We start from the raw sequence: 27,678 nt of genomic DNA, 5'->3' as shown, positions 1-27,678 counted from the left end.
TTCTGTACCTGCCCATCCTACACTGAGGTATTGGAAGTATTTCCTCCCACTATCCTGAGGGAAGGCAGAGATCTTTAACTGATCATAAGAAGAGTAGGACACAAAGCGCCTGGAACTCTCCTGTCTACGATCCAAAGTCCGTCACCAGCTATAAGGTTAGTCTTGTAGGGATGCGGGGGTTTGGATCTGAAGCAGGAAAAATCACAGAAACATATATTTAGGGTTTTTTTCTAACTTTTTTTTAATGTAGTGTTTTTTTAAGGTTTAATCACTGTAATAAAACATTCTGTGACTTTGTAATAAAATTAGCTTCAAGACATCACAATTTTCAAGATCTTTGTGTGCTGTCGGTGAATGAAAATGTTCTAGTTTTGTTAAAAACCTGATACAGAACTTGTTTTGCCCGCACCTGAAAAGTGGATACAATCGTATCCAGTCCAGGCAATCATCCATGAGTTAAACAGCTTTAACCTCCGGTTGAAACATTGTAGCAAACTGGCATTTATGCTGCTGATGTGCAGTATATGGTTGGTTTCACTCCTAGCGTATAAAATGTCAGGAAACTAACCTTTAAAATGTAGTCCAATATCCACATGAGTTACATGTGGATTTTGTTGCAGATTTTTACCATTGCAGCAAAAATCCTCAACAAATGGGGCATGCTACTGATTTCAAAATTCGGGTATGTGCACACACACTAATTACGTCCGTAATTGACGGACGTATTTCGGCCGCAAGTCCCGGACCGAACACAGTGCAGGGAGCCGGGCTCCTAGCATCATACTTATGTACGATGCTAGGAGTCCCTGCCTCGCTGCAGGACAACTGTCCCGTACTGTAAACATGATTATACTACGGGACAGTTGTCCTGCAGCAAGGCAGGGACTTTTAGCGTCGTACATAAGTATGATGCTAGGAGCCCGGCTCCTTGCACTGTGTTCGGTCCGGGACTTGCGGCCGAAATACGTCCGTCACTTACGGACGTAATTAGTGTGTGTGCACATACCCTTCCTTGCATGCTGAGAATACCATTCAAAACCCTGTTCTGTTGCATCGTTCTGTATAAGGTATTTTTCTGTGGAAAACTTGGTGTTATCACTGCAAACATTTGGCAACTATATACGCTGTGTATGAATCCAGCCTTCAGCTCGCCAAAGATTGCGTAGACTGGATACAATTTATGGACTTTTAAGGCTAGGTTCACACTACGTTTGGTCAGAAAACCTGACACTATACGTTTTAAAAGAAATCGACTAAGAATGTCAAAGTCTCTAAATGGACGTTTTGGCATCCACGTGACATCCGTGAAATGAATCTGTCAATAAAAGTTGCATATAGTTGGCATCCGTTTAACGGAACAGTTAATCGTTTTTAAAGGGGAAATCGACTTTCGTTAGTTCTTTCTTTCTCCAAACTGTGCATATACATACTCTTTCAATTGGATATGTTTGCCATTGGCTTGCATTATAATAGTATTTGTTATTGTATGTGGGTTTTTTTTGTGGTGTCCTGTTGTTGTGAAAAGTTGATCTTGGAAATGTTGTGGAACTGAATTTTAAAAGTTATATTAGAAAATTGGATTGCTAAATCTTTATTTGCATAACAGAGCCTGGTGTAGGAGGCTGTATGGTGGCACACATGGACTCCACATGATGCCCCATCAGGTGCCTAAGGGTATGTTCACACGAGGGCGTCCGTTACGGCTGAAATTACGGGGATGTTTCAGCCTGAAAACATCCCCGTAATTTCAGCCGTACCGGCATGTGCAGGCGCTTGAACGCCGCGTCAAGTACGGACGTAATTAGCGCTGCTATTCATTGGAGTCAATGAATAACGGCTCCAATTACGGCCAAAGAAGTGACAGGTCACTTCTTTGACGCGGGCGTCTATTTACGCGCCGTCATTTGACAGCGGCGCGTAAATTACGCCTCGTGTGAACAGACAAACGTCTGCCCATTGCTTTCAATGGGCAGATGTTTGTCAGCGCTATTGAGGCGCAATTTTCGGACGTAATTCGTGGCAAAAACGCCCGAATTACGTCCGTAAATAGGCCGTGTGAACATACCCTTATCCGCAAGATATTTTCCCCTAGAAGCTCTGTACATGACATCGGATAGTGTGTGCCATAACATGAATCCGATAGAACAAGACACATGCAGATGTACAGTAGAGACCCCATGCACCACTATGGGTCTCTGTTCAAAATAAAAGCATATCCAAATCAAAAAGTTCAAAAATATAAACCGTTTAGCCATAGCATTATAACTACCTGCCCCTCGTGTTGATAAAACAGCTCTGACACGTCGAGGACTCCACAAGACCTTTGAAAGCACTATGTGGTATCTGGCAGCAAGATGTTAGCAGCAGATCCTTAAAGTCCTGTATGTTGCGAAGTGTGGACTACATGGATCAGACTTGTTTTTTCACAACATCCCACATTTGTCTGATCAGATTGAGATCTGGGGAATTTGGAGGCCAAGTCAACACCATGAACTCTTTGTCATGCACCTCAAACCATTCCTGAAAGAGGCCGCTGTCATTATTGAGTACCATTGCCATGAAGGGGTGTATTTGGTCTGCAGCAATGTTTAGGTAGGTGGTACGCGTCAAAGTTACATCCACATGACTGCTAGCACACGTTTTTTTCCAGCAGAACATTGCTTAGAGCATCACACGTCTTTAAAAAGTTTTTTTTTTTTCTGGTGCCATCTTTTCCTCGTTTAAGCGATGAACATGCACCCGGCCCTCCACATGATGAAAAATAGCTATTTCAGCCATTTGTGCTGCTGTAGCTCTTCTGTGGGATTGAACCAAGCGGGCTAGCCTTCGCTCCACATGCACATCAATGAGCTTTGGATGTTCTTCACCCTGTCTCTGGTATCACTGGTTGTGTTTCTTTACCACATTTGGTAGGTACCAACCACTGCATACCAGGAACTGCCCCTGCTATTTTGGAGATGCTGTCACCCAGTCGTACAGCCATCAAAATTTTGCCCTCCTCAAGGTCGCTCAGATCTTTACACTTGCCCATTTTTCCTGCTAACACATCAACTTCAAGAACTGACGGTTCACTTACTGCCGAATATATCCCACCTCTTGACAGATGCCGCTGTAATTAGATGAGATAGAAAATGAAACAAGTATTTTTTGAAAATTCTTACAATTTTAGTCACTATAAGGCCTGATTCACATGAACGTGTTAAACGTCCATGGGACGGCCGTTGAAACAGCGGCCGTCCCACGGACCTCTGTAATTCAATGTGGCCATTCACACAGCCGTTGTTTCAACAGACCGTGTGAAGGGTTCGTGGGAAAATAGGACGACCTATCTTTTCACGTATCACGCATCCCTCCATAGACTTTCAACTATGGGGGATGCATGACATCGCATCCCGCAGAGCTGAGCACGGATGCACCTCGGACGTGAAAAACGGCAGTTTTTCACGTCCGAGATGCGCAGCATTCGTGTGAATCAGGCCTAAGTCCGAGTTCCCACGGGTGGGGTACACTGAGTAAAAATCACGCAGCGTATCCGACCTGGAACCCGCAGTACATTCTGTCCGAAAAATTGCTCCACTTTGTGGTGCGGTTTTTCGAACAGAATTTCCGCTACGGAAGAAAGCCATTCCTACTTACCCTCTCGGTCTTCTCTGTGCGCAGTTCGACCTCCTACGATGACGTTGGCAGGCCACGTGACACTACAGCCTGTGATTGGCTGCAGCGGTCATATGGGCTGAGACGTCATCCCAGGAGGCTGGACTGAAGGAAGAAGGTGGAATTCTGGGTATGTATTTTTTTTCCGGAGTTGCTCTATTTTTTTGGGCGAAATCGCTCAAAATACGCTGCAAAAGTCGCAAGTCTTGGCTTTCTGTTGCAGGATTTACATCCCCATTGAATTAGATGGGAAAAACCTGCAACGGAGAATCAATTAAAACGCAGCATAAATTCTGCACCGCAGATACATTTTTTTTAATTTTACGCTACTTTTATTTTCCGCAGCGCGGGCATGAGATTTACTAAATCTCATCCACTTTGCTGCTACTGTAAATGCTGCGGAATTTCCGTACTAATTTCCATTGCGGAAATTCCGCAGCATTTTTACTACTTTTGAATCCGGTCTAAGGCCTTCTTCACACACACTTTTTGCAAAAACCACCGTGCATATCAAGCTTTTTAACAGTGGTTATTACATGCATTTTTCATGTAGTGTCATTCTGTAAATGCATTTTTTTAGAAAAATAGCATTAGAGCATTCCAAGTTTACACCGCGTTCCAAATTATTATGCAAATGTTATTTTTCCCTGATTTTCCTAACTAGCTGATGCAAATGACATCTTCAAGCCATCAACCGTTGGAGTATAATGCAAATTTTATTGAACAAATCTCCTAATGATAACAGATTTTTTTTTTAGAAGTAAAAAACTCAAAATGCACTGTTTCACATTATTATGCACAACAGAGATCAAAACATTTTAAAGGTTGTAAAGAGAACTCAAATGGTAATTTGTTGAATTTGCAGCATCAGGAGGCCATATTTACAGAAATCAAAAGCTCTTTCAATCAAAAAAAATTTAGCAGGCCAAGTTACATGTTAACATAGGACCCCTTCTTTGATATCACCTTCACAATTCCTGCATCCATTGAATTTGTGCGTATTTGGACAGTTTCTACTTGAATATCTTTGCAGGATGTCAGAATAACCTCCCAGAGCTTCTGTTTTGATGTGAACTGCCTCCCACCCTTATAGATATTTTGCTTGAGGATGCTCCAAAGGTTCTCAATAGGGTTGAGGTCAGGGGAACATGGGGGCCACACCATGAGTTTCTCTCCTTTTATGCCAATAGCAGCCAATGACATAGAGGTATTCTTTGCAGCATGAGATGGTGCATTGTCATGAATGAAGATAATTTTGCTACGGAAGGCACGGTTCTTCTTTTTGTACCACGGAAGAAAGTTGTCAGTCATAAACTCTATGTACTTTGCAGAGGTCATTTTCACACCGTCAGGGACCCTAAAGGGGCCTACTAGCTCTCTCCCCATGATTCCAGCCCAAAACATGACTCCGCCACCTCCTTGCTGACGTTGCAGCCTTTTTGGGACATGGTGGCCATTCACCAACCATCCACTACTCCATCATTCTGGACCATCCAGGGTTGCACGTCACTCATCAGTAAACAACACGGTTTGAAAATTAGTCTTCATGTATTTCTGAGCCCACTGCAACCGTTTCTGCTTGTGAGCATTGTTTAGGGGTGGCCGAATAATAGCTTTATGCACACTTGAAAACCTCTGGAGGATCCTACACCTTGAGGTTCGCGGGACTCCAGAGGCACCAGTGGCTTCAAATACCTGTTTACTGCTTTGCAATGGCATTTTAGCAGCTTCTCTCCTAATCCTATTAACTTGTCTGGCAGAAAACTTCCTCATTATGCCTTTATCTGAACTAACCCTTCTGTGCTCTGAATCAGCCACAAATCTTTTCACAGTACGATGATCACGCTGAAGTTTTCTTGAAATATACAATGTTTTCATACCTTGTCCAAGGTATTGCACTATTTCACGCTTTTCGGCAGCAGAGAGATCCTTTTTCTTTCCCATATTGCTTGAAACCTGTGGCCTGCTTAATAATGTGGAACGTCCTTAAGTAGTTTTCCTTTAATTGGGCACACCTGGCAAACTAATTATCACAGGTGTCTGAGATTGATTACAATGATCCACAGAGCCCTTAGGCTGGGTTCACACGACCATGTTACGTCCGTAATGAACGGAACGTATTTCGGCCGCAAGTCTCGGACCGAACACAGTGCAGGGAGCCGGGCTCCTAGCATCATACTTATGTACGATGCTAGGAGTCCCTGCCTCGCTGCCGGACAACTGTCCCGTACTGTAATCATGTTTTCAGTACGGGACAGTAGTTCCACGGAGAGGCAGGGACTCCTAGCATCGTACATAAGTATGATGCTAGGAGCCCGGCTCCCTGCACTGTGTTCGGTCCGGGACTTGCGGCCGAAATACGTTCCGTTCATTACGGACGTAACATGGTCGTGTGAACCCAGCCTTAGGGTATGTACACACGATAGCAGGTATTTACGTGTGAAAAGACAGACTGTTTTCAAGAGAAAACAGCTGACTCGTTTCACACGTAAATGCTCCTCCTCGTATTATGCGAGGCGTCTGTGACGCTCGTAAATCTTGAGCTGCTCTTCATTGAGTTCAATGAAGAACGGCTCAAATTACGTTGCAAAGAAGTGTCCTGCACTTCTTTGCCGAGGCAGTCAATTTACGCGTCGTCGTTTGACAGCTGTCAAACGACGACGCGTAAATTACAGGTCGTCTGCACAGTACGTCGGCAAACCCATTCAGATGAATGGGCAGATGTTTGCCGACGTATTGTAGCCCTATTTTCAGCCGTAAAACGAGGCATAATACGCCTCGTTTACGTCTGAAAATAGGTTGTGTGAACCCAGCCTAAGACACAATACCATCCATGAGTTTCATTGAAAAACTAATATTTAAATGTTTATGACACTTAAATCCAATATGCATAATAATTTGGAACACGGTGTAGTAAAAAAAAAAATGCCACTAACCCCAAAATACTTTAAAAACAACACAAATCAAAAGCCTGTGTTTGTAGGTTTACTTCTATTTTATTATAGACTTTAACTGGTTGCCGACACAGGACAAGTATGCTCGTCCTGAGCGGCGAGCACTTCGCGCATTAGGACGAGCATACTCGTCCTGTGTGACAGCAGTCTCTGCCATCTCTGTGTGTGCGATCGAGAGCGGGGCACGGCTGTAATACACAGCCACGGCCCCGCAATGAGAGAGGAGAGGAGAGAAGCATCTTCTCTCCGCTGTTAACCCTTTGAACGCCGCGATAAAAGCTGATCGCGGCGTTCAAAGAGGGGGGACAGCACATTGATCGCGTCACAGAAGATAACTGTGACGCGATCAAAGCCCACAACTCATATGGCCAGACAGCCCAGGGTCCAGTGAAGGACCCCATGGCTGTCTGAACATATTTCCTGTTGTTAGGGCATACTGAGGTATACTGTAGATCTATGCCAGTACATTGCAGTTACAAAATCAAAATCAAAATGATAAATCCCTTTATGGGATTAAAAAAAAAAGTTAAATGAATGTAAAAAAAAAATAATGGTAAATAAAATACACAGAAACACATTTTTTATAATAAATAAACTTTTTAAAATATAAGTCCCAAAACATGAAATAATATAGACATATTTGGTATCGCCACGACCGTAACAACCTGTACAACAAATGTATAACATTATTTATGATCGGTGTATGGTGTAAAAAAAAAAATCTTAAAACTGCTGCGCAACTGCTTTTTTTTCTGCATTTTAATCTAATTAAAAATGTATAGAAATTAAACGATAATGTATTTGTACCAAAAAATGGTACGTACATAAAGTACAACTCGTCCCGCAAAAAACAAAGTCTCATACAACTACGTTGTACAAAAAATAAGAGTTATGAGCGTCGGGATGCAAAGAGGGAAATGTAAAAAAAATTGCTCGGTCCTCAAGGCCAAAATTGGCCGTGTCCTTAAGGGGTTAAAGCAACATCTGTTCACATATAAACATAAGTAGATGATGTGCGTGAATCCAGTCCTAGTGAGTCTACTGTTGTCCAGAATTGTATTTTTTGGGAATTATTTGGAAGTGTTTCTAAGTAAGAGTAAGGTTCCATGGAGTGGCATTGATGCGGCCGTGATGCGTCTGACAGCCGAGATGGCACCCTGTTCGGCGCAGCTGTCAAATGGCTAGTTAAATGCCGCATGTTGTTGCAGTTAAAACGGCAGTTTACGTGCAAGATCATGCGGCCATAAAAGGTGTATTCGTCAATAGTTGCATGATTTTGCAGGTAAACATTGCGGTCGGGTCGATTCCGCTCTGTGGGGCCCTTACCCTAATGCTTGATATGATTGCGCTTTACTCTGTCTCCTCTGTCCTATATGCATCTGGTCTTTTCTAGTCTACTTTGAAAAAAATATGAATCACCAGATAATTGAGCCACTTTAATATTTTGTTTCATTATATAAAATGACTTATGGGGCTTTGTTTGCTTTGGACCCACAGTCACATTATTAGAATTCTGGCACTTGTCAATGGGATGATGTCGCTTAGAGAATTATTGTTCTTGCAGAAGTTTAATAAGGAGCTGTGCAGGATTAGCCAGCTGTCCATCGCTGCTTTTAATAGGTTTGCTTTGCATTGTAGCGACTCTTCTCCCATTACACTGCCAGTTCGCAAATCTTATCAGCAGATAAACACAATTGTAAAATACGGAAAGTCAGGAACAGAAATTGATCAAACAGAAGTAATATCTATGAAAATGCATATATTGCTTGGAAAGCAGCAAGAACAGTTAGGCCTTATTCACACAGTGTAGATTTCATGCAGATTTTGCATGCATTTTTTTTAAGCCAATACCAGAATTGGATCCAGCAGAGTAGACCTATAAGGCCTTACTTTTTAGATTCCTTCCGCTTAAGTTCTATTCCTAGTTTTGGCGTAAAAAATACATGCAATTATATACACGGAGAAGAACTGGGAGTATAGAAGCCATCTGATAAAAAATATACCTTTATTACATAGAATATACACATTACATAGAAAAATTAAAAAGGTACAGTTGGAAAGAGTGACTCTGAAGTTCCCAATGCAGACAGACAGGCTCGATGAGTCAAGATCAATATACAGGGGAAATACCACTATCAAATTGAGCAGAGGCAAACACAAATACTGAGGAACATGACATCATATAGGTATAAGTGTAGATAAAGGAAAACAAGTCAGAAACACAAGTTGCATGTGCAGGTTTCCGAGTCGTATCCCAAAATAGGCAACGTATAACGGTCAATAATCAATCTCAAGATAGTTTAAAGTTTACAGTTTGCAAATATAACCCAAAGGAACAAGTGTATCTTACCCATAGTACGGTGTATTTGGAGCCTGACGGACGTATGGAACACCCCGAGCCAAGTTGCGTCACGAGCTCTGAAATTCATGTTATGCTGGGAACCAGATGCTGTGAAAAATACACAGAGTACAATATTATACACAAAAAGGGCTCCTCTAGCAAGGAGTATCACGGGTTAGATGCTATGGGTATAAAGCATGCTACCAAAATAATCTATTTGAAAGGCACTCCTGGATAAACATTATATACACGGAGAAGAACTGGGAGTATAGAAGCCATCTGATAAAAAATATACCTTTATTACATAGAATATACACATTACATAGAAAAATTAAAAAGGTACAGTTGGAAAGAGTGACTCTGAAGTTCCCAATGCAGACAGACAGGCTCGATGAGTCAAGATCAATATACAGGGGAAATACCACTATCAAATTGAGCAGAGGCAAACACAAATACTGAGGAACATGACATCATATAGGTATAAGTGTAGATAAAGGAAAACAAGTCAGAAATCTGCAGTGTGAACGAGACCTTAGCAACAGTGACCCAACAGCGGTGTGGTCAAAAACCATGACGACACGCTTCTTGGCATGGTTCTCAAATTGCTTGTTAAAACTGCTGGTTACCTGCAGCCATTAATGAATAGACCCTTGTGGCTGCACGATTTTGCATGTAACCAGCAGTTTTACCCTCGACACCGTGCAGCCATTCACAAGCAATTTGGCAACCGCGCAGAACAGAAAACTGGCGTGATTGGGTCAATGCCTTTCTGTGGGGCCTTAAACTAAATAGGCTAATCATTTGACAGGAAGGTGAAACAATTCATGCCTTATTATGATGGGCAAAATACAGAGCTCTAAAGGGTTATTCTCCATCAATAAGTTGTGGTGGAAAGTTTTACCCTCATTAGAGTCAATCTTGCCTTTGGCTTCTCTATATGTGTTGCTGTTTTTTCCTATTGTAACAATGATCTATCCATACAAAAAGGCACAAACCCTGTCACCCATGCTACTCCCCTCAAAAATAAGTAAAATAATACATTGTTCAATAACAAAAAAATGTAATGCCCTTTGCACATGACCGAGTGCCACTCAGGACGTTTTTCAAGGCATCTGAGTGGCACCCGATATTTTTAACTGACCTATTTACATTAGCGGGTGAATTGGGTCTGTGTAAAAGGACCCAACTTTCCGAGCTGTGGAAAGATAGCACATGTCCTAACTTTCCACGAATCACAGGTGGGACCCGGCTGGTGCACGCGTCATTATACAATCTTTTTTTAGAATCTTGGCTTTCTAGCAGTTTTTTTTTGCTTCATTGTTTCCTGTCTTCCAGTAACACACAAATCTGCAAACTGCTGGTACTGAGTACATTGTGGAAATACCAATAAGGAAGAGTGAAAGTTGTGAAAGTTCCTCATGGCGATGCCTCATAACCCACTTCCTAGACAAAATTATAAAACAAAATACTTTCTTTTAATTTTTATTATAAACCTGCAGTGGATCAAATGTACCCGATATCATTGGATATATTGTTGTCATTTTGTTGTTATTATTGCTTGAAATATTACACTATATATGATATTCTTTATAGAGCAGAAATACATTATTTAAAGGGCCTGTTTGGATCCGAGTCTTACGTTTCATACAATATTCTCTTCTTTTGTGTCTAGCATAGTCATATAAACAGAAAAAATGGGACATAAATATCAAAACCACAAAAAAGGCCATACTCACTAGGTAGGTGGGTGGGTGAAAACCCGTTCCCATCAGGACGCAGACGGGTCAAAGAATGCTGCAGAAGGAGTGTGCTTTAAATAGTGATAGCCCCTCCCACTAGTCTTGAGGGGAGTGGCAGACTAAGTGCTCAAAGGTGTGCGATAAATGTGTGTCAGTGTAGTGCTAGGGTGTGAATGGATGGTAAAAAATAAATATGTATGTATGAAAGTGTCAGAACTGTGTAATAATGTAATAAAAATAAATAAATAAATAAATGTGATGAATAGGGGTCAGTGCTGTGAATAGTACATGGGGTGTCAGTACTATGTGTAATACGTGGAGGGATAATGTGCTGGTCGTCAGGCATGGCGTATCTTGCCGAATAACAGCCTATTTGTAACGCCGCTAGTGTTAGCTAAAGCGGGCTGCTCTGCATTCCAAACCAAACGCCAGCACATCATGCCCTCCCAGCATATAAGACCCGGCTGCGTCCTGAAAAAAAGTGTAGTATACGTAGTAAGAAATATCCATGAAACATTGGGTATTAGTTGTTATTTTGGCCAAAATACGCAAAGCTCGCAACCCAACGTCAAGGGTCCCCAGTGCCTTGCGAGTCCCTAACCAGAACTTTTCGTTCCTAATTTAAAAACACAAACAGAAAAAATGGGACATAAATATCAAAACCACAAAAAAGGCCATACTCACTAGGTAGGTGGGTGGGTGAAAACCCGTTCCCATCAGGACGCAGACGGGTCAAAGAATGCTGCAGAAGGAGTGTGCATTAAATAGTGATAGCCCCTCCCACTAGTCTTGAGGGGAGTGGCAGACTAAGTGCTCAAAGGTGTGCGATAAATGAGTGTCAGTGTAGTGCTAGGGTGTGAATGGATGGTAAAAAATAAATATGTATGTATGAAAGTGTCAGAACTGTGTAATAATGTAATAAAAATAAGTAAATAAATAAATGTGATGAATAGGGGTCAGTGCTGTGAATAGTACATGGGGTGTCAGTACTATGTGTAATACGTGGAGGGATAATGTGCTGGTCGTCAGGCATGGCGTATCTTGCCGAATAACAGCCTATTTGTAACGCCGCTAGTGTTAGCTAAAGCGGGCTGCTCTGCATTCCAAACCAAACGCCAGCACATCATGCCCTCCCAGCATATAAGACCCGGCTGCGTCCTGAAAAAAAGTGTAGTATACGTAGTAAGAAATATCCATGAAACATGGGGTATTAGTTGTTATTTTGGCCAAAATACGCAAAGCTCGCAACCCAACGTCAAGGGTCCCCAGTGCCTTGCGAGTCCCTAACCAGAACTTTTCGTTCCTAATTTAAAAACACAAACAGAAAAAATGGGACATAAATATCAAAACCACAAAAAAGGCCATACTCACTAGGTAGGTGGGTGGGTGAAAACCCGTTCCCATCAGGACGCAGACGGGTCAAAGAATGCTGCAGAAGGAGTGTGCATTAAATAGTGATAGCCCCTCCCACTAGTCTTGAGGGGAGTGGCAGACTAAGTGCTCAAAGGTGTGCGATAAATGTGTGTCAGTGTAGTGCTAGGGTGTGAATGGATGGTAAAAAATAAATATGTATGTATGAAAGTGTCAGAACTGTGTAATAATGTAATAAAAATAAATAAATAAATAAATGTGATGAATAGGGGTCAGTGCTGTGAATAGTACATGGGGTGTCAGTACTATGTGTAATACGTGGAGGGATAATGTGCTGGTCGTCAGGCATGGCGTATCTTGCCGAATAACAGCCTATTTGTAACGCCGCTAGTGTTAGCTAAAGCGGGCTGCTCTGCATTCCAAACCAAACGCCAGCACATCATGCCCTCCCAGCATATAAGACCCGGCTGCGTCCTGAAAAAAAGTGTAGTATACGTAGTAAGAAATATCCATGAAACATGGGGTATTAGTTGTTATTTTGGCCAAAATACGCAAAGCTCGCAACCCAACGTCAAGGGTCCCCAGTGCCTTGCGAGTCCCTAACCAGAACTTTTCGTTCCTAATTTAAAAACACAAACAGAAAAAATGGGACATAAATATCAAAACCACAAAAAAGGCCATACTCACTAGGTAGGTGGGTGGGTGAAAACCCGTTCCCATCAGGACGCAGACGGGTCAAAGAATGCTGCAGAAGGAGTGTGCATTAAATAGTGATAGCCCCTCCCACTAGTCTTGAGGGGAGTGGCAGACTAAGTGCTCAAAGGTGTGCGATAAATGTGTGTCAGTGTAGTGCTAGGGTGTGAATGGATGGTAAAAAATAAATATGTATGTATGAAAGTGTCAGAACTGTGTAATAATGTAATAAAAATAAATAAATAAATAAATGTGATGAATAGGGGTCAGTGCTGTGAATAGTACATGGGGTGTCAGTACTATGTGTAATACGTGGAGGGATAATGTGCTGGTCGTCAGGCATGGCGTATCTTGCCGAATAACAGCCTATTTGTAACGCCGCTAGTGTTAGCTAAAGCGGGCTGCTCTGCATTCCAAACCAAACGCCAGCACATCATGCCCTCCCAGCATATAAGACCCGGCTGCGTCCTGAAAAAAAGTGTAGTATACGTAGTAAGAAATATCCATGAAACATGGGGTATTAGTTGTTATTTTGGCCAAAATACGCAAAGCTCGCAACCCAACGTCAAGGGTCCCCAGTGCCTTGCGAGTCCCTAACCAGAACTTTTCGTTCCTAATTTAAAAACACAAACAGAAAAAATGGGACATAAATATCAAAACCACAAAAAAGGCCATACTCACTAGGTAGGTGGGTGGGTGAAAACCCGTTCCCATCAGGACGCAGACGGGTCAAAGAATGCTGCAGAAGGAGTGTGCATTAAATAGTGATAGCCCCTCCCACTAGTCTTGAGGGGAGTGGCAGACTAAGTGCTCAAAGGTGTGCGATAAATGTGTGTCAGTGTAGTGCTAGGGTGTGAATGGATGGTAAAAAATAAATATGTATGTATGAAAGTGTCAGAACTGTGTAATAATGTAATAAAAATAAATAAATAAATAAATGTGATGAATAGGGGTCAGTGCTGTGAATAGTACATGGGGTGTCAGTACTATGTGTAATACGTGGAGGGATAATGTGCTGGTCGTCAGGCATGGCGTATCTTGCCGAATAACAGCCTATTTGTAACGCCGCTAGTGTTAGCTAAAGCGGGCTGCTCTGCATTCCAAACCAAACGCCAGCACATCATGCCCTCCCAGCATATAAGACCCGGCTGCGTCCTGAAAAAAAGTGTAGTATACGTAGTAAGAAATATCCATGAAACATGGGGTATTAGTTGTTATTTTGGCCAAAATACGCAAAGCTCGCAACCCAACGTCAAGGGTCCCCAGTGCCTTGCGAGTCCCTAACCAGAACTTTTCGTTCCTAATTTAAAAACACAAACAGAAAAAATGGGACATAAATATCAGGACGCAGCCGGGTCTTATATGCTGGGAGGGCATGATGTGCTGGCGTTTGGTTTGGAATGCAGAGCAGCCCGCTTTAGCTAACACTAGCGGCGTTACAAATAGGCTGTTATTCGGCAAGATACGCCATGCCTGACGACCAGCACATTATCCCTCCACGTATTACACATAGTACTGACACCCCATGTACTATTCACAGCACTGACCCCTATTCATCACATTTATTTATTTTTATTACATTATTACACAGTTCTGACACTTTCATACATACATATTTATTTTTTACCATCCATTCACACCCTAGCACTACACTGACACACATTTATCGCACACCTTTGAGCACTTAGTCTGCCACTCCCCTCAAGACTAGTGGGAGGGGCTATCACTATTTAATGCACACTCCTTCTGCAGCATTCTTTGACCCGTCTGCGTCCTGATGGGAACGGGTTTTCACCCACCCACCTACCTAGTGAGTATGGCCTTTTTTGTGGTTTTGATATTTATGTCCCATTTTTTCTGTTTGTGTTTTTAAATTAGGAACGAAAAGTTCTGGTTAGGGACTCGCAAGGCACTGGGGACCCTTGACGTTGGGTTGCGAGCTTTGCGTATTTTGGCCAAAATAACAACTAATACCCCATGTTTCATGGATATTTCTTACTACGTATACTACACTTTTTTTCAGGACGCAGCCGGGTCTTATATGATGGGAGGGCATGATGTGCTGGCGTTTGGTTTGGAATGCAGAGCAGCCCGCTTTAGCTAACACTAGCGGCGTTACAAATAGGCTGTTATTCGGCAAGATACGCCATGCCTGACGACCAGCACATTATCCCTCCACGTATTACACATAGTACTGACACCCCATGTACTATTCACAGCACTGACCCCTATTCATCACATTTATTTATTTATTTATTTTTATTACATTATTACACAGTTCTGACACTTTCATACATACATATTTATTTTTTACCATCCATTCACACCCTAGCACTACACTGACACACATTTATCGCACACCTTTGAGCACTTAGTCTGCCACTCCCCTCAAGACTAGTGGGAGGGGCTATCACTATTTAATGCACACTCCTTCTGCAGCATTCTTTGACCCGTCTGCGTCCTGATGGGAACGGGTTTTCACCCACCCACCTACCTAGTGAGTATGGCCTTTTTTGTGGTTTTGATATTTATGTCCCATTTTTTCTGTTTGTGTTTTTAAATTAGGAACGAAAAGTTCTGGTTAGGGACTCGCAAGGCACTGGGGACCCTTGACGTTGGGTTGCGAGCTTTGCGTATTTTGGCCAAAATAACAACTAATACCCCATGTTTCATGGATATTTCTTACTACGTATACTACACTTTTTTTCAGGACGCAGCCGGGTCTTATATGCTGGGAGGGCATGATGTGCTGGCGTTTGGTTTGGAATGCAGAGCAGCCCGCTTTAGCTAACACTAGCGGCGTTACAAATAGGCTGTTATTCGGCAAGATACGCCATGCCTGACGACCAGCACATTATCCCTCCACGTATTACACATAGTACTGACACCCCATGTACTATTCACAGCACTGACCCCTATTCATCACATTTATTTATTTATTTATTTTTATTACATTATTACACAGTTCTGACACTTTCATACATACATATTTATTTTTTACCATCCATTCACACCCTAGCACTACACTGACACACATTTATCGCACACCTTTGAGCACTTAGTCTGCCACTCCCCTCAAGACTAGTGGGAGGGGCTATCACTATTTAATGCACACTCCTTCTGCAGCATTCTTTGACCCGTCTGCGTCCTGATGGGAACGGGTTTTCACCCACCCACCTACCTAGTGAGTATGGCCTTTTTTGTGGTTTTGATATTTATGTCCCATTTTTTCTGTTTGTGTTTTTAAATTAGGAACGAAAAGTTCTGGTTAGGGACTCGCAAGGCACTGGGGACCCTTGACGTTGGGTTGCGAGCTTTGCGTATTTTGGCCAAAATAACAACTAATACCCCATGTTTCATGGATATTTCTTACTACGTATACTACACTTTTTTTCAGGACGCAGCCGGGTCTTATATGCTGGGAGGGCATGATGTGCTGGCGTTTGGTTTGGAATGCAGAGCAGCCCGCTTTAGCTAACACTAGCGGCGTTACAAATAGGCTGTTATTCGGCAAGATACGCCATGCCTGACGACCAGCACATTATCCCTCCACGTATTACACATAGTACTGACACCCCATGTACTATTCACAGCACTGACCCCTATTCATCACATTTATTTATTTATTTATTTATTTTTATTACATTATTACACAGTTCTGACACTTTCATACATACATATTTATTTTTTACCATCCATTCACACCCTAGCACTACACTGACACACATTTATCGCACACCTTTGAGCACTTAGTCTGCCACTCCCCTCAAGACTAGTGGGAGGGGCTATCACTATTTAATGCACACTCCTTCTGCAGCATTCTTTGACCCGTCTGCGTCCTGATGGGAACGGGTTTTCACCCACCCACCCACCTACCTAGTGAGTATGGCCTTTTTTGTGGTTTTGATATTTATGTCCCATTTTTTCTGTTTGTGTTTTTAAATTAGGAACGAAAAGTTCTGGTTAGGGACTCGCAAGGCACTGGGGACCCTTGACGTTGGGTTGCGAGCTTTGCGTATTTTGGCCAAAATAACAACTAATACCCCATGTTTCATGGATATTTCTTACTACGTATACTACACTTTTTTTCAGGACGCAGCCGGGTCTTATATGCTGGGAGGGCATGATGTGCTGGCGTTTGGTTTGGAATGCAGAGCAGCCCGCTTTAGCTAACACTAGCGGCGTTACAAATAGGCTGTTATTCGGCAAGATACGCCATGCCTGACGACCAGCACATTATCCCTCCACGTATTACACATAGTACTGACACCCCATGTACTATTCACAGCACTGACCCCTATTCATCACATTTATTTATTTATTTATTTTTATTACATTATTACACAGTTCTGACACTTTCATACATACATATTTATTTTTTACCATCCATTCACACCCTAGCACTACACTGACACACATTTATCGCACACCTTTGAGCACTTAGTCTGCCACTCCCCTCAAGACTAGTGGGAGGGGCTATCACTATTTAATGCACACTCCTTCTGCAGCATTCTTTGACCCGTCTGCGTCCTGATGGGAACGGGTTTTCACCCACCCACCTACCTAGTGAGTATGGCCTTTTTTGTGGTTTTAGCATAGTCATATAAAACCTAAAATTATCAAAATGAGTGCAATGGAAAATGGATGTTGCCAGTACCAACCAGTTCATTCTCCCAGCATGCAGCTCTTTGGCCCATCATATAAGCACAGTTGCTTATTTGTCATGCATTTGGCTAAGAAGATGCAAAAAGCAAAGGAGTGGGACCCCCCCATATTTCTGGGGGACTCCGACAATTATAATGTACGTTGGCAGTAGGAGAAAATGTTGGGCCGCAATATACCCTATAAAGCAACTTATACAATTCGAGAGAGGTAACCCTCTAACATTGTTTAGAGGATTTGTACAACCCCAAATTTTAGTTCACAGGGGAAAAGTGTGACACGTCCTTTTAAAAACAAGGTGCTGCAGTGTAAAGGACACAATTAGGCTGGATTCACACTAGCATGTTCGGTCCGTAAAGGACAGAACGTATTTCGGCCGCAAGTCCCGGACCGAACACACTGCAGGGAGCCGGGCTCCTAGCATCATAGTTATGTACGACGCTAGGAGTCCCTGCCTCTCCGTGGAACTACTGTCCCACACTGAAAACATGATTACAGTACGGGACGGTTGGCTCGCAGCGAGGCAGGGATTCCTAACGTCGTACATAACTATGATGCTAGGAGCCCGGCTCCCTGCAGTGTCTTCGGTCCGGGACTTGCGGCCGAAATACGTTCCGTCCTTTACGGACCGAACATGCTCGTGTGAATCCAGCCTCAGGCCACCTTCACACACACACTTTTGTGTGGTGTACCCAGCGTCTAAGAAAGAAATTCCTCTTTGCAACACACATGCTTTTTTCTGTAAAAAAAAAAACAGAAAAAAAAACACCATAAGGCTGGGTTCCCACAGGACGAATAGGCTGCGTAAAAATCACGCAGCGTGTCCGACCTTGAACCCGCAGGACGTTCCGTCCGTAAAATCGCATTATATTGTGGTGCGATTTTTCAGAAGGAAATTCCGCTGTGGAGGAAAGACGTTCATACTTGCCCCCTCCGTCCTCTGACGTCCGCTCCGGTCTCTCTGGGTGATGTTTCAGGCCATATGACCGCTGTGATTGGCTGCCGCGGTCACATGGGATGCAACATCATCCCAGTAGGCCGGACTGCATGGAGGAGGGCGTTCTGGGTAAGTATGTTCATTTTTTTTCCGGCGTTGCGATCTTTGTGGTGTAAACGCTGTGATTGCATCCCCAATGAATTCAATGGGTAAAACCCGCAACGGAAAATGAACAAAAACGCAGCATAAATTGACATGATGAAGAATTAAATTCCACACCGCAGGTCAAGTTATTAACGTTTACACTGCGGTTTTTTTCCGCAGCTTGGGCATGAGATTTTCTAAATCTTATCCACTTTGCTGCTACTGTAAATACTGCAGAATTTCCGCACAGAATTCCGTTGTTTAAAAAAAAACAAAAAAAAACATGGAGGTCTAAGGGACAAAAACGCCACTAAATGATGTGAAAACTACCAAAGCCAAGCTTGCTGAGATTTTGGAAAAATGCCACTGACCTAAAAATTAAAGTAAAAATATAAAAACTTGTGTATAGCACCTAGTCAGTGTCAGTGTAATCCTCTAACAATAGTGACAAAAAATTAAGTTTACGTTTCTTAGCATAACGTGGCTTGTTTTGATGATAGATGGTAATTTGGATTTAGAGCATGTTTAGTTTTGATGGACATGTCGAGACTAAATATGTGAAATGTGTTTCTACTTCAACACCCAGGTGTGGACTAGACCAAGCATTACCTGAGATAGCACTCAATAGCTGCCTTTGTTTTGGGGTGGAAGGGAGATTTGGCCCCATGCACACGACCGTAAAAAACCTCCGTTTTTGCGGACCGCAATTGCGGTCCGCAAAAACGGAGCCATTCACTTTCATTGAACACTGACACCTCTCCGTAGCACTACGGAAGGGTGTCCGTGCCGTGGAAATGTTCCGGGAATTATGGAACATGTCCGTTCTTTTGCATTTTGCGGGCCGTGCTCCCATACTTTGTATGGGAGCACGGCCCGAAAATGCGGCTGTCAGTCGGCGGCCGGCCGTGCCTGCAATCGCGGGCTGTGATTGCGGGCACGGTCGTGTGCATGGGTCCTTATCTGAGATCTTAATCTTAAATGTGGGTAAGTGTATGGACGATAGTATTATTAAAGCGTGGGCAAAAACACATACTAGAATATATAAACTACATAAACCACTATTTCCGATTACAAGTCGATTACAGTGGGGACAAAAGTGTTGACGAAAGGGCCCAAATTGTTGGGGAACTTGAATTGGTAGCCCTTTAAACTTAGATCTCAAATTGACTTCATATCGCCAGATGTGGCATTATGTAATGACTTTATAGGAATGTTGGACTGTCTGGTACTGTTCTGTATTGTGTGCATTATTATAGAGGCGCTATATAGCACATTATATCATAGCCCCTGTAGCATGCTGTTATAATTGTTTTATGGTACGAGTACGGCAGACACTTTTACTGCTTATTGAAAGTCAGTCTATGCTGATGGGCTGGCAGAAAAGCCACTGGGAATAATATGTGAGCGGTATTATAACTAATAGCATCCAGGACGTCCACTGATGTCAGTAGTGAGCTTGTTCTGCCCCACGATGGAGGGATGGTCTGACGCTTCCTTCAGGCTTGTTAAGATTATGGAAACCTCTAGGGCTCTCTGAAGATACATACCATCAGTCTCATTTTCTTGTCCTAAAAATATATACAGAGGCAACCACTTTTTAATTTAACCCCTTTAACGCTATAGGACATATTGATAAGCACGGCTAGCTTACATACTGTAGTAGCAGTTGTTTCTTCTAACTTTCTCTAAAGTACGTTTGGGCCATAATGTAGTTCCAATGATGCAGTTTCGCCATCGTTGTTGCAATTTTACATTCTATCCGTTATTACAACACAGGGTTGCAATGTAACGGTGCTGAATGCCAGGACATTGGGGAAGTTACTGTGCAGCCTAAAACCTAATGGAAGGAAAGGGATCTAGAGGAAATCAGGCGGATAGAACATTGATTAATACTTATTCCTATTAGTCACGGAGTAGGACAGAGTAATGTAGGGTTTGTTCATAAATATTGGTATTAATAGAAAACATTACTATGTCCCAGTCACTGTTTCCATCATTACCAGGAGAATTCGCCTTCAACTATGAATTATTGACTGATTCATACATGTTTGTTCTTCCCTTTCTAAGAATAAGAAAAAAAAAATTACAGTATGAATCAATTATGACGAAATAACCTATTAAACCTGTAAGACCATTACCTGACAGACTCTTAAAAGTGTTCTCCTAAAAATGCCCAGTCACCTAAAGGGGATATTCCCATCTTAAGCATTTGTGGCATAATAGCAGGATATGCCATAAATGCCTGATACGTCACCTATCGGGAGAACGAGGGTGACCCACTCTTCGTTGATGGGTGCGAACGAGGGTGACCTTCTCTGCGCCAGCCAAAGTACACATATAATTCAATGGAGCATATGGATATGATTAAGTTCTTTAGTTGTCTACTTTGCCAAGTTGTTAAAAATTATATTGTTAGTTTTGGGAAAGCTTGGTGACTATAAGGGCCAGTTCACACAGAGGTTTTTTTACGCGGAAAACCGCATCGTAAAATGAGCCAAAAAATGGCCAAAAATGCCTCGGGATGATTTCAATGGGAGACTGAGGCGTCTTTTTCACGCGAGCGTAAAAACCGTCTCACGGGAAAAAGAAGCGGCATGCCCTATCTTCTGGCGTTTACCTCTCTGACCTCCCATTGACATCATTGGGAGGCAGAGAAAGCTTACTTCACTCCGTTTTTTGCCCGCGGCACTCAATATTCCAGACGGAATTTTGAGACAGAATTTCTGCCTGAAAAAAACTCAGTGTGAACATAGCCTAACTAATAGGGTGGCCATTGCAGTCACCTAGCCTGTGTGACTTCAGTTAATACTGTATATTCATTAAAAACCCTCAATCCATATCTAGGCAGATATTTTATTCATGACTGTAGGAAAGATGGGTGACAACCTCTGTGGTAGCTGTAATGGCAGCCATAGGTTTCCCAGAAACCGATATAACTAAACAAGAAATAGCTTTTTGGTGGGAATCTTTCATTATAAGTTGGCCTGACTAATTATATACAAAATATACTCATTACATAAAAGTAAAGATTATATCATTGCTTCAGAGATCGGTCACTTCCGGTAAATTAAGAGCAATAATCTGATGCTGTAGTATTAGAAATCTGTAAGGAATGTGAATACAGAAAATCCTTTCAATTTACTATAAGAAATATAACAAAGAAAAAAATGTCCCTTGGATTTGAGCCAAGATATTTTCACACATGATCATCTTTCATCTATTGGCAGGCAGTTCCGGGAAATTATATTGTGGCTGCTAAAACACAGTAGATATTAAGCTCCATTTTAACCATATGTTACCTGAAGACTATCAGTAAAATAGGTGAATGTACAGAACCCAAAAGAAAGGATTGGGCAATGTTATTGACCACCTCTATACTGCGCATCTAAAGTCTGTGTTATATTAGTAGGGACTGCGGGGACTCCATGTGCCGCCATATGGTTTTCTGTATTTCTGAGATATTTTTGCTATTGAATTCTTTGTTAGGCTGGGTTCACACGAGCATGTTCGGTCCGTAAAGGACGGAACGTATTTCGGCCGCAAGTCCCGGACCGAACTCAGTGCAGGGAGCCGGGCTCCTAGAATCATAGTTATGTACGACACTAGGAGTCCCTGCCTCTCCGTGGAACTACTGTCCCGTACTGAAAACATGATTACTGTACGGGACAGTTGTCCCGCAGTGAGGCAGGGACTCCTAGCGTCGTACATAACTATGATGCTAGGAGCCCCGTCCCTGCACTGTGTTCGGTCCGGGACTTGCAGCCGAAATACGTTCCATTCATTACGGACCGAACATGCTCGTGTGAACCCAGCCTAATGCGGCATCCAATGAGGCATGCCTTAGTATGAAATTAGAGATATACAAAGATACAGTAGTGCCCCATGGAAGTCTATAGGTGGCCTATCATGACTCTGTATAACAGAAGTTGTACAGAAATGTAATATTCTGTAGAAATGTGCATGAGGCCTTGTTCTGTTTGAGCGGGTCTCACCCAAACCATAGAACATTTCCGCTAAGATGAAGCAATTGCTTTTAGATATGGACAAAATTCTATTCTGCTTCTATAACATCTGGAAAAGCTTGGTAACCGGCCATATGGTAGCCATTACAGCTCCTACTGGGGCTCTTGTCTAGCGTTCTTAGGCTCCTGAATAGCACGCCCGCCCCTGCTCATGATAAGCTGGTACATAGTTTCACCTATCAAAGAACTATATTTCCTCTATTGAAGACAATGGAGGCTAAGATAAGGAAAAATAGAGAAACACTGCAGCACTCCAGAATAGAAAAGTTTGTGTCCTTTATTCACTCAAGACATGATAGAATGTTTCAACCCCAACTGGGGTCTTTACCAAAGCTTGATAAAGACCACAGCTGGAGCTGAAATGTTGTGTCCTCAAGTCATGATGCAAATCTATTCTTGGGTGCTGCAGCATATCCCCCCCCTCCCCTTTTTCGCCTCCATTGTCTTCACTGGCGAAGATAGCGTAAAGCATGGGGACGGGGCAAAGCAGCGGAATAGTAGGTAGCTGGGAGACTACCTCAGATTACTAGACTACCATGCATCTAAACTGCTATAACTTATCATAACTGTGCCCAAATGAAGCAGAGCTAAAAATGTCTAAATAGCCACCACTGAGCAAAATAAATAGCAATGAAATAAAACTCCTATAGTAGTGGTTTAAAAGGTTTATTTCATCAAGACTAAACATTGTAACACTGAAGAGAGCCCAATGATCAGCTGATTGATGTGGGTCCCACTTATGAAACCCACACAGAACAGCTGACCTCACCAAGGGAAGGGATTGCTGGCCATATATTGTATTTGATCATGTGGGCCATTCAAATAAATGGATCCTCGGGCAGGGAATTCTAAAAACTCTATATAGTGCTCACTCCTGAAATGAATCCCCACTTTAGTGCCTCTGTTCTCCACTGCTCCGGCCCTGAAGGCTCCTGCAGCAGCCACGTGCCGTTCATGGGTCCTGTACCATTTCAGCCAATCGCTCTCCTCAACAGTGATACTGCAATGAACAATACGTAACCGCTTAAGACCAGTGATTGGCTGCAGCGACAAGTGACCGATGAATGGTGTCGGGGAACAGAGCTGAATATCGGATACTTTACTATTTTATAGCATTCCCTGACCTAGGAAAGTTTTTTAAGAGTCCCAAGATAACCCCTTTAAGAAGTTCCAATCCTAAAGTTCCAATCCTAAAATTCTTCTAAATTGTGTTTAGCCAACATACTGTATGATCTAGCCATAACAACAGGATTCTGTCATTCAGTCATGATCAATCATATGTTGTATTTGTATCATAATGAAATAAATAATGTGTCACTTTCTAAAGATACTGTGGTGTAGAATAATACGATTTAATGCCTTGCGCTCTATATGTCAATTTGCATAAGATAACACAAATATCACAGAATAGTAAAGAAAAGGAAGATTTAGTAGCAGACTCAGCAAAAAGAGTACAAGTTAAAACGAGAACTAACATACTTACAGAAATCATGAGAAATTATTGAGCAAGGTGGGGCTTTTCATGAAAGACGTTATATAAAGACAGCCCTTCCATATGATCTCAGATCTTCAGCCGGTGTGACTCTACATTTGGTGAGTATGTCCCAGGCGATAATATCTTCTGTTAATCTCATACTAAATTTATTCTTGTCTTACAGAACATAATTGTTCAGAAAAATACATATTTAAATACTGTCACACATATATAAATTTTTTTTGATAAATTTTGTACAAATATATGTCTGTATGAGTAGACCCTCTTTAAGTGTCCTGTTTTATAAACCTAAACAATTACTACTGGATTATTATTGGAAATGTTTATATTTTGCAACAAAATGTGTGTGTGTATGTGTATATGTATATATATATATATATATATATATATATATGTGTAATTATTTTTGTTTAATGGTAATAAGGCTAGCTTTGCATCCGCTATCTATTGACCTTAATGGTTTAAAAAAGGTTTATCTATATTGTACACATACCAGGAGCTATTGCTTCATTCTAGTTAACTTAAGACTATGCATTGAGACATGTAATTATTGCAAATATGTTAGTGACTAAGGTCTTAGGTAATACTAGACCGAATATAAAATACCAAACTCCAAGGAAAGTACAACACATGCTTGAACTGGCTGTACAGGTCATCTGGAAATTCACCTGCTCACACATAATACATTCAAGGAAAAATAGAAATACATTTCACACCTTAAAAACTCTATAAATCAGTCTAAATATCTGATAAGCAGTGATCATTTTGCATAGTAATGTATGAGTAGAATTCCATTTTCACAGACCGTGTGTAAGGGTCCCTAAGATCTGAACATGTGTACATCCTATTACCCAATGTGGAGTTACATAATTAAGTAATGTAGCTAAGAGAAATCTAGGGAAGACAAAAAATTAGGGAAACGTAACATTTTCTCTAGTGTATGGTGCTCCCTAAATTGTTGCCATCTGCACCTGACTGCCAAAGATGTATTGAAGTTGACAGACATGTTAACCTCAGGTTTAGGGTTAGGACACGTTCACATATCATGGCTTCAATACAGTTTTTCTAGAAAAAGTAGGCATGGATTCTAGAGACCGATCCACTTGGGGTCTATTCCTAGTTGGAAAAAAATTTCAAGTGAAAGCCTAAAGGCAATATAACCATATAAAAACCTTTAGACTAACTTCAACCAAAACTAAAAAACCTGAGCCTCAAGGAAATAAAGTCACCTGTGACTACAGTCACACTGAGGCACAGGGACAGCTAAAGTGCTTTACAATAAGAACCCTACCAAACGTCCTTCCATATCTCATCTTCCTGAACCTCAGTGGGAGTCACATGAGAAGTTGAATATTGGGGTTAGAAAATTTTGTCTCCTCATGACTCCTATGATGGTTTCTAACTTCATGGTTATCGACGAATTTACAGCAATTGCTAGAAGTAATAGAATGGGAAGTAGGGGGTCACAATCTTTGCTGGTGTCTTAGTAGAAAGTTTGAATTTATATCTGGGGACATAAAAATACTAAAGGTAGCATAAAATATTAACTAGGGTTGGTTTTATAATATGCATTAAAATAACCTCCACTTTTTTTTGTGCCATTTAGACAGAACCACTGCTGTAGAAGAGTCCATTCATCGCCATGAACGATACGGGAATAAATGATACAGATCCCTTCTCCTGCTATCACCCATCTATTGTGGATTATCGTTACTTTGCTGTGACATGGGGTATCATTGTGTCTTTGGTGGGGACAGCTGGTAATGTGTTAACAGTAGTTGCCTTCGCGTTGGATAAAAAGTTGCAGACCCGTTTCAACCTACTCATCATCAACTTAACTGTGGCAGATATCTTGTACTGTACGTTCCTACAGCCCTTCTCTGTGGACTCATACCTGCACCTGTACTGGAGAAGTGGAGCCACCTTCTGCCGGGTATTCGGAATGCTTCTGTTTGTGTCCAATTCTGTATCTATTCTGAATCTGTGCCTCATTGCCGTCAGCCGTTACATTCTCATCACTAACAATAAACTCTTTGATCGTATTTTTTGCAACTTGGGTGCAACGCTCATTCTCCTGGCCACTTGGGTGGCAGGATTTGCCAGCTTTGCACCACTTTGGCCAGTCTATGTATTAGTTCCTAAAGTTTGTACCTGCAGCTTCCATCGTATACATGGAAGACCTTACACCACCATTCTAATGGGTTTTTACTTTGTGGTGGGCCTAAGCTGTGTTGGTATCTTCTATTTGCTCATCCATCTCAAAGTTAAATCTGCTTCTAAGGCTTTGGACCAGTACAAACTTGCTAACATCAAAAATACAAAACCAAGTGCTAACTCTGGTGTGAAAGGTAAATTGCATGAGTTGGAAGACAGTGGTGTAGACACCGGAGCGTCTAGTGAGATCATCTCAGAACATATTACTTCTTCCAAAGTTACAGTGGCCTCCAATTCGACTGATTATATTAGATCAGCTCCTGCCCCAGTATCCCAACCAAAGGACTCTGGATCCGATTTCAAAAAGGTCACTCGCATGTGTTTTGTGGTTTTTCTCTTCTTTGTGATCAGCTATATCCCCTTTTTACTGCTCAACATTTTTGATGCAAAAAATGCGGCACCCCAAGTACTTCACATGATAGCGGCAAATCTCACCTGGTTAAACAGTTGCATTAATCCCATACTGTATGCAGCCATGAACCGACAGTTCTATGAAGCATATAGAAGAGTTCCTTTTCTAATTCTTAGCAAATGCAGAAGAAGATAAGGCTTTAAAGGACTCCTCTTTGACTGGACACTTGAGCCTTTAACCCTCAAGAGTAAATGAGGAGTATGACATTACTGATGAACTTTTGATATTTATTTTCAAAGTCACCATTAAAAGCACATTTCTGGGCAAATGCAAGCACAAATCATACCATGGAAAGAAACTAATGTAAAGAAATAATAGTAATGTATCCCATGGCAAGTAAAAATACCTTTTTGTATTATGTTCAAATGTTACTGGAAACAATGTTTTCGTTTTCATGCACTTGATAGAATGTTTGTATATAATATATTTATAAAGCTATTATGTGTATAGTAATAAATGTTTCTATTCTTATAACTGATGAGAAAATCAATATTTATGATGCCTAGTCCTTCCTTGGACTCTTCATTTTCTTTATTAGTTGTACATATTGAGTAATGCTCTCAAAACCTGATAAGAAGAGACCTCGACAGGATGTGACAACTTCATTGATAATTTAGTCTGACATCTGCTTAGACAGTAAAGGCCCTATTACACCGGCCCATTTCGGCTGGTGCAACGAGCGCCGATCAACGGAACAGCTCGTTGATCGGCACTCGTTTGCTCCTGTCACAAGGAGCTATGTATGGGGATGAGCGTCTGTTACTCCGATCGCTCGTCCCCATACGTTATTATCATGTCGGCAGCACATCTCCCTGTTTACACAGATGTGCTGCCGACAATGATAATATTTTTGTTTTTTTTTAAAACGATACGATAAGCAGATGAATAAGCGTTTGCTCGTTCATCTGCTTATCGCTGCCCTGTTTACACAGGGAAACTATCGCCAATGAGCGTTCTATGAACGCTTGTCTGCCCGATAATTGCCCAGTGTAAAAGGACCTTTAGCTTTAAACTAAGCTGGTTATCTCTTCTGCAACAGG

The 27,678-nt window shown here is 41.9% G+C and overlaps 1 protein-coding gene across 1 annotated transcript; it reads left to right on the top strand.

The window, feature by feature from the left end:
• Positions 1 to 85: 85 nt before the first annotated feature.
• Positions 86 to 27,011, top strand: GPR84 (G protein-coupled receptor 84). Its single transcript, XM_075850111.1, has 2 exons — positions 86 to 155; positions 25,619 to 27,011. Exon 2 carries the CDS (start codon positions 25,655 to 25,657, stop codon positions 26,771 to 26,773), a length of 1,119 nt encoding a protein of 372 aa, XP_075706226.1. The 5' UTR covers positions 86 to 155; positions 25,619 to 25,654; the 3' UTR covers positions 26,774 to 27,011.
• Positions 27,012 to 27,678: the final 667 nt, after the last annotated feature.

Source organism: Rhinoderma darwinii, chromosome 2, assembly GCF_050947455.1.
Source record: "Rhinoderma darwinii isolate aRhiDar2 chromosome 2, aRhiDar2.hap1, whole genome shotgun sequence".
Lineage (NCBI taxonomy): Eukaryota > Metazoa > Chordata > Amphibia > Anura > Rhinodermatidae > Rhinoderma > Rhinoderma darwinii.
This window is presented reverse-complemented; position numbering and strand designations above follow the sequence as displayed.

What these genes read in the sequence shown, in the direction of transcription:
- GPR84 (XM_075850111.1), top strand. Translation starts at nt 25,655, where the DNA reads ATGAACGATACGGGAATAAATGATACAGATCCCTTCTCCTGCTATCAC.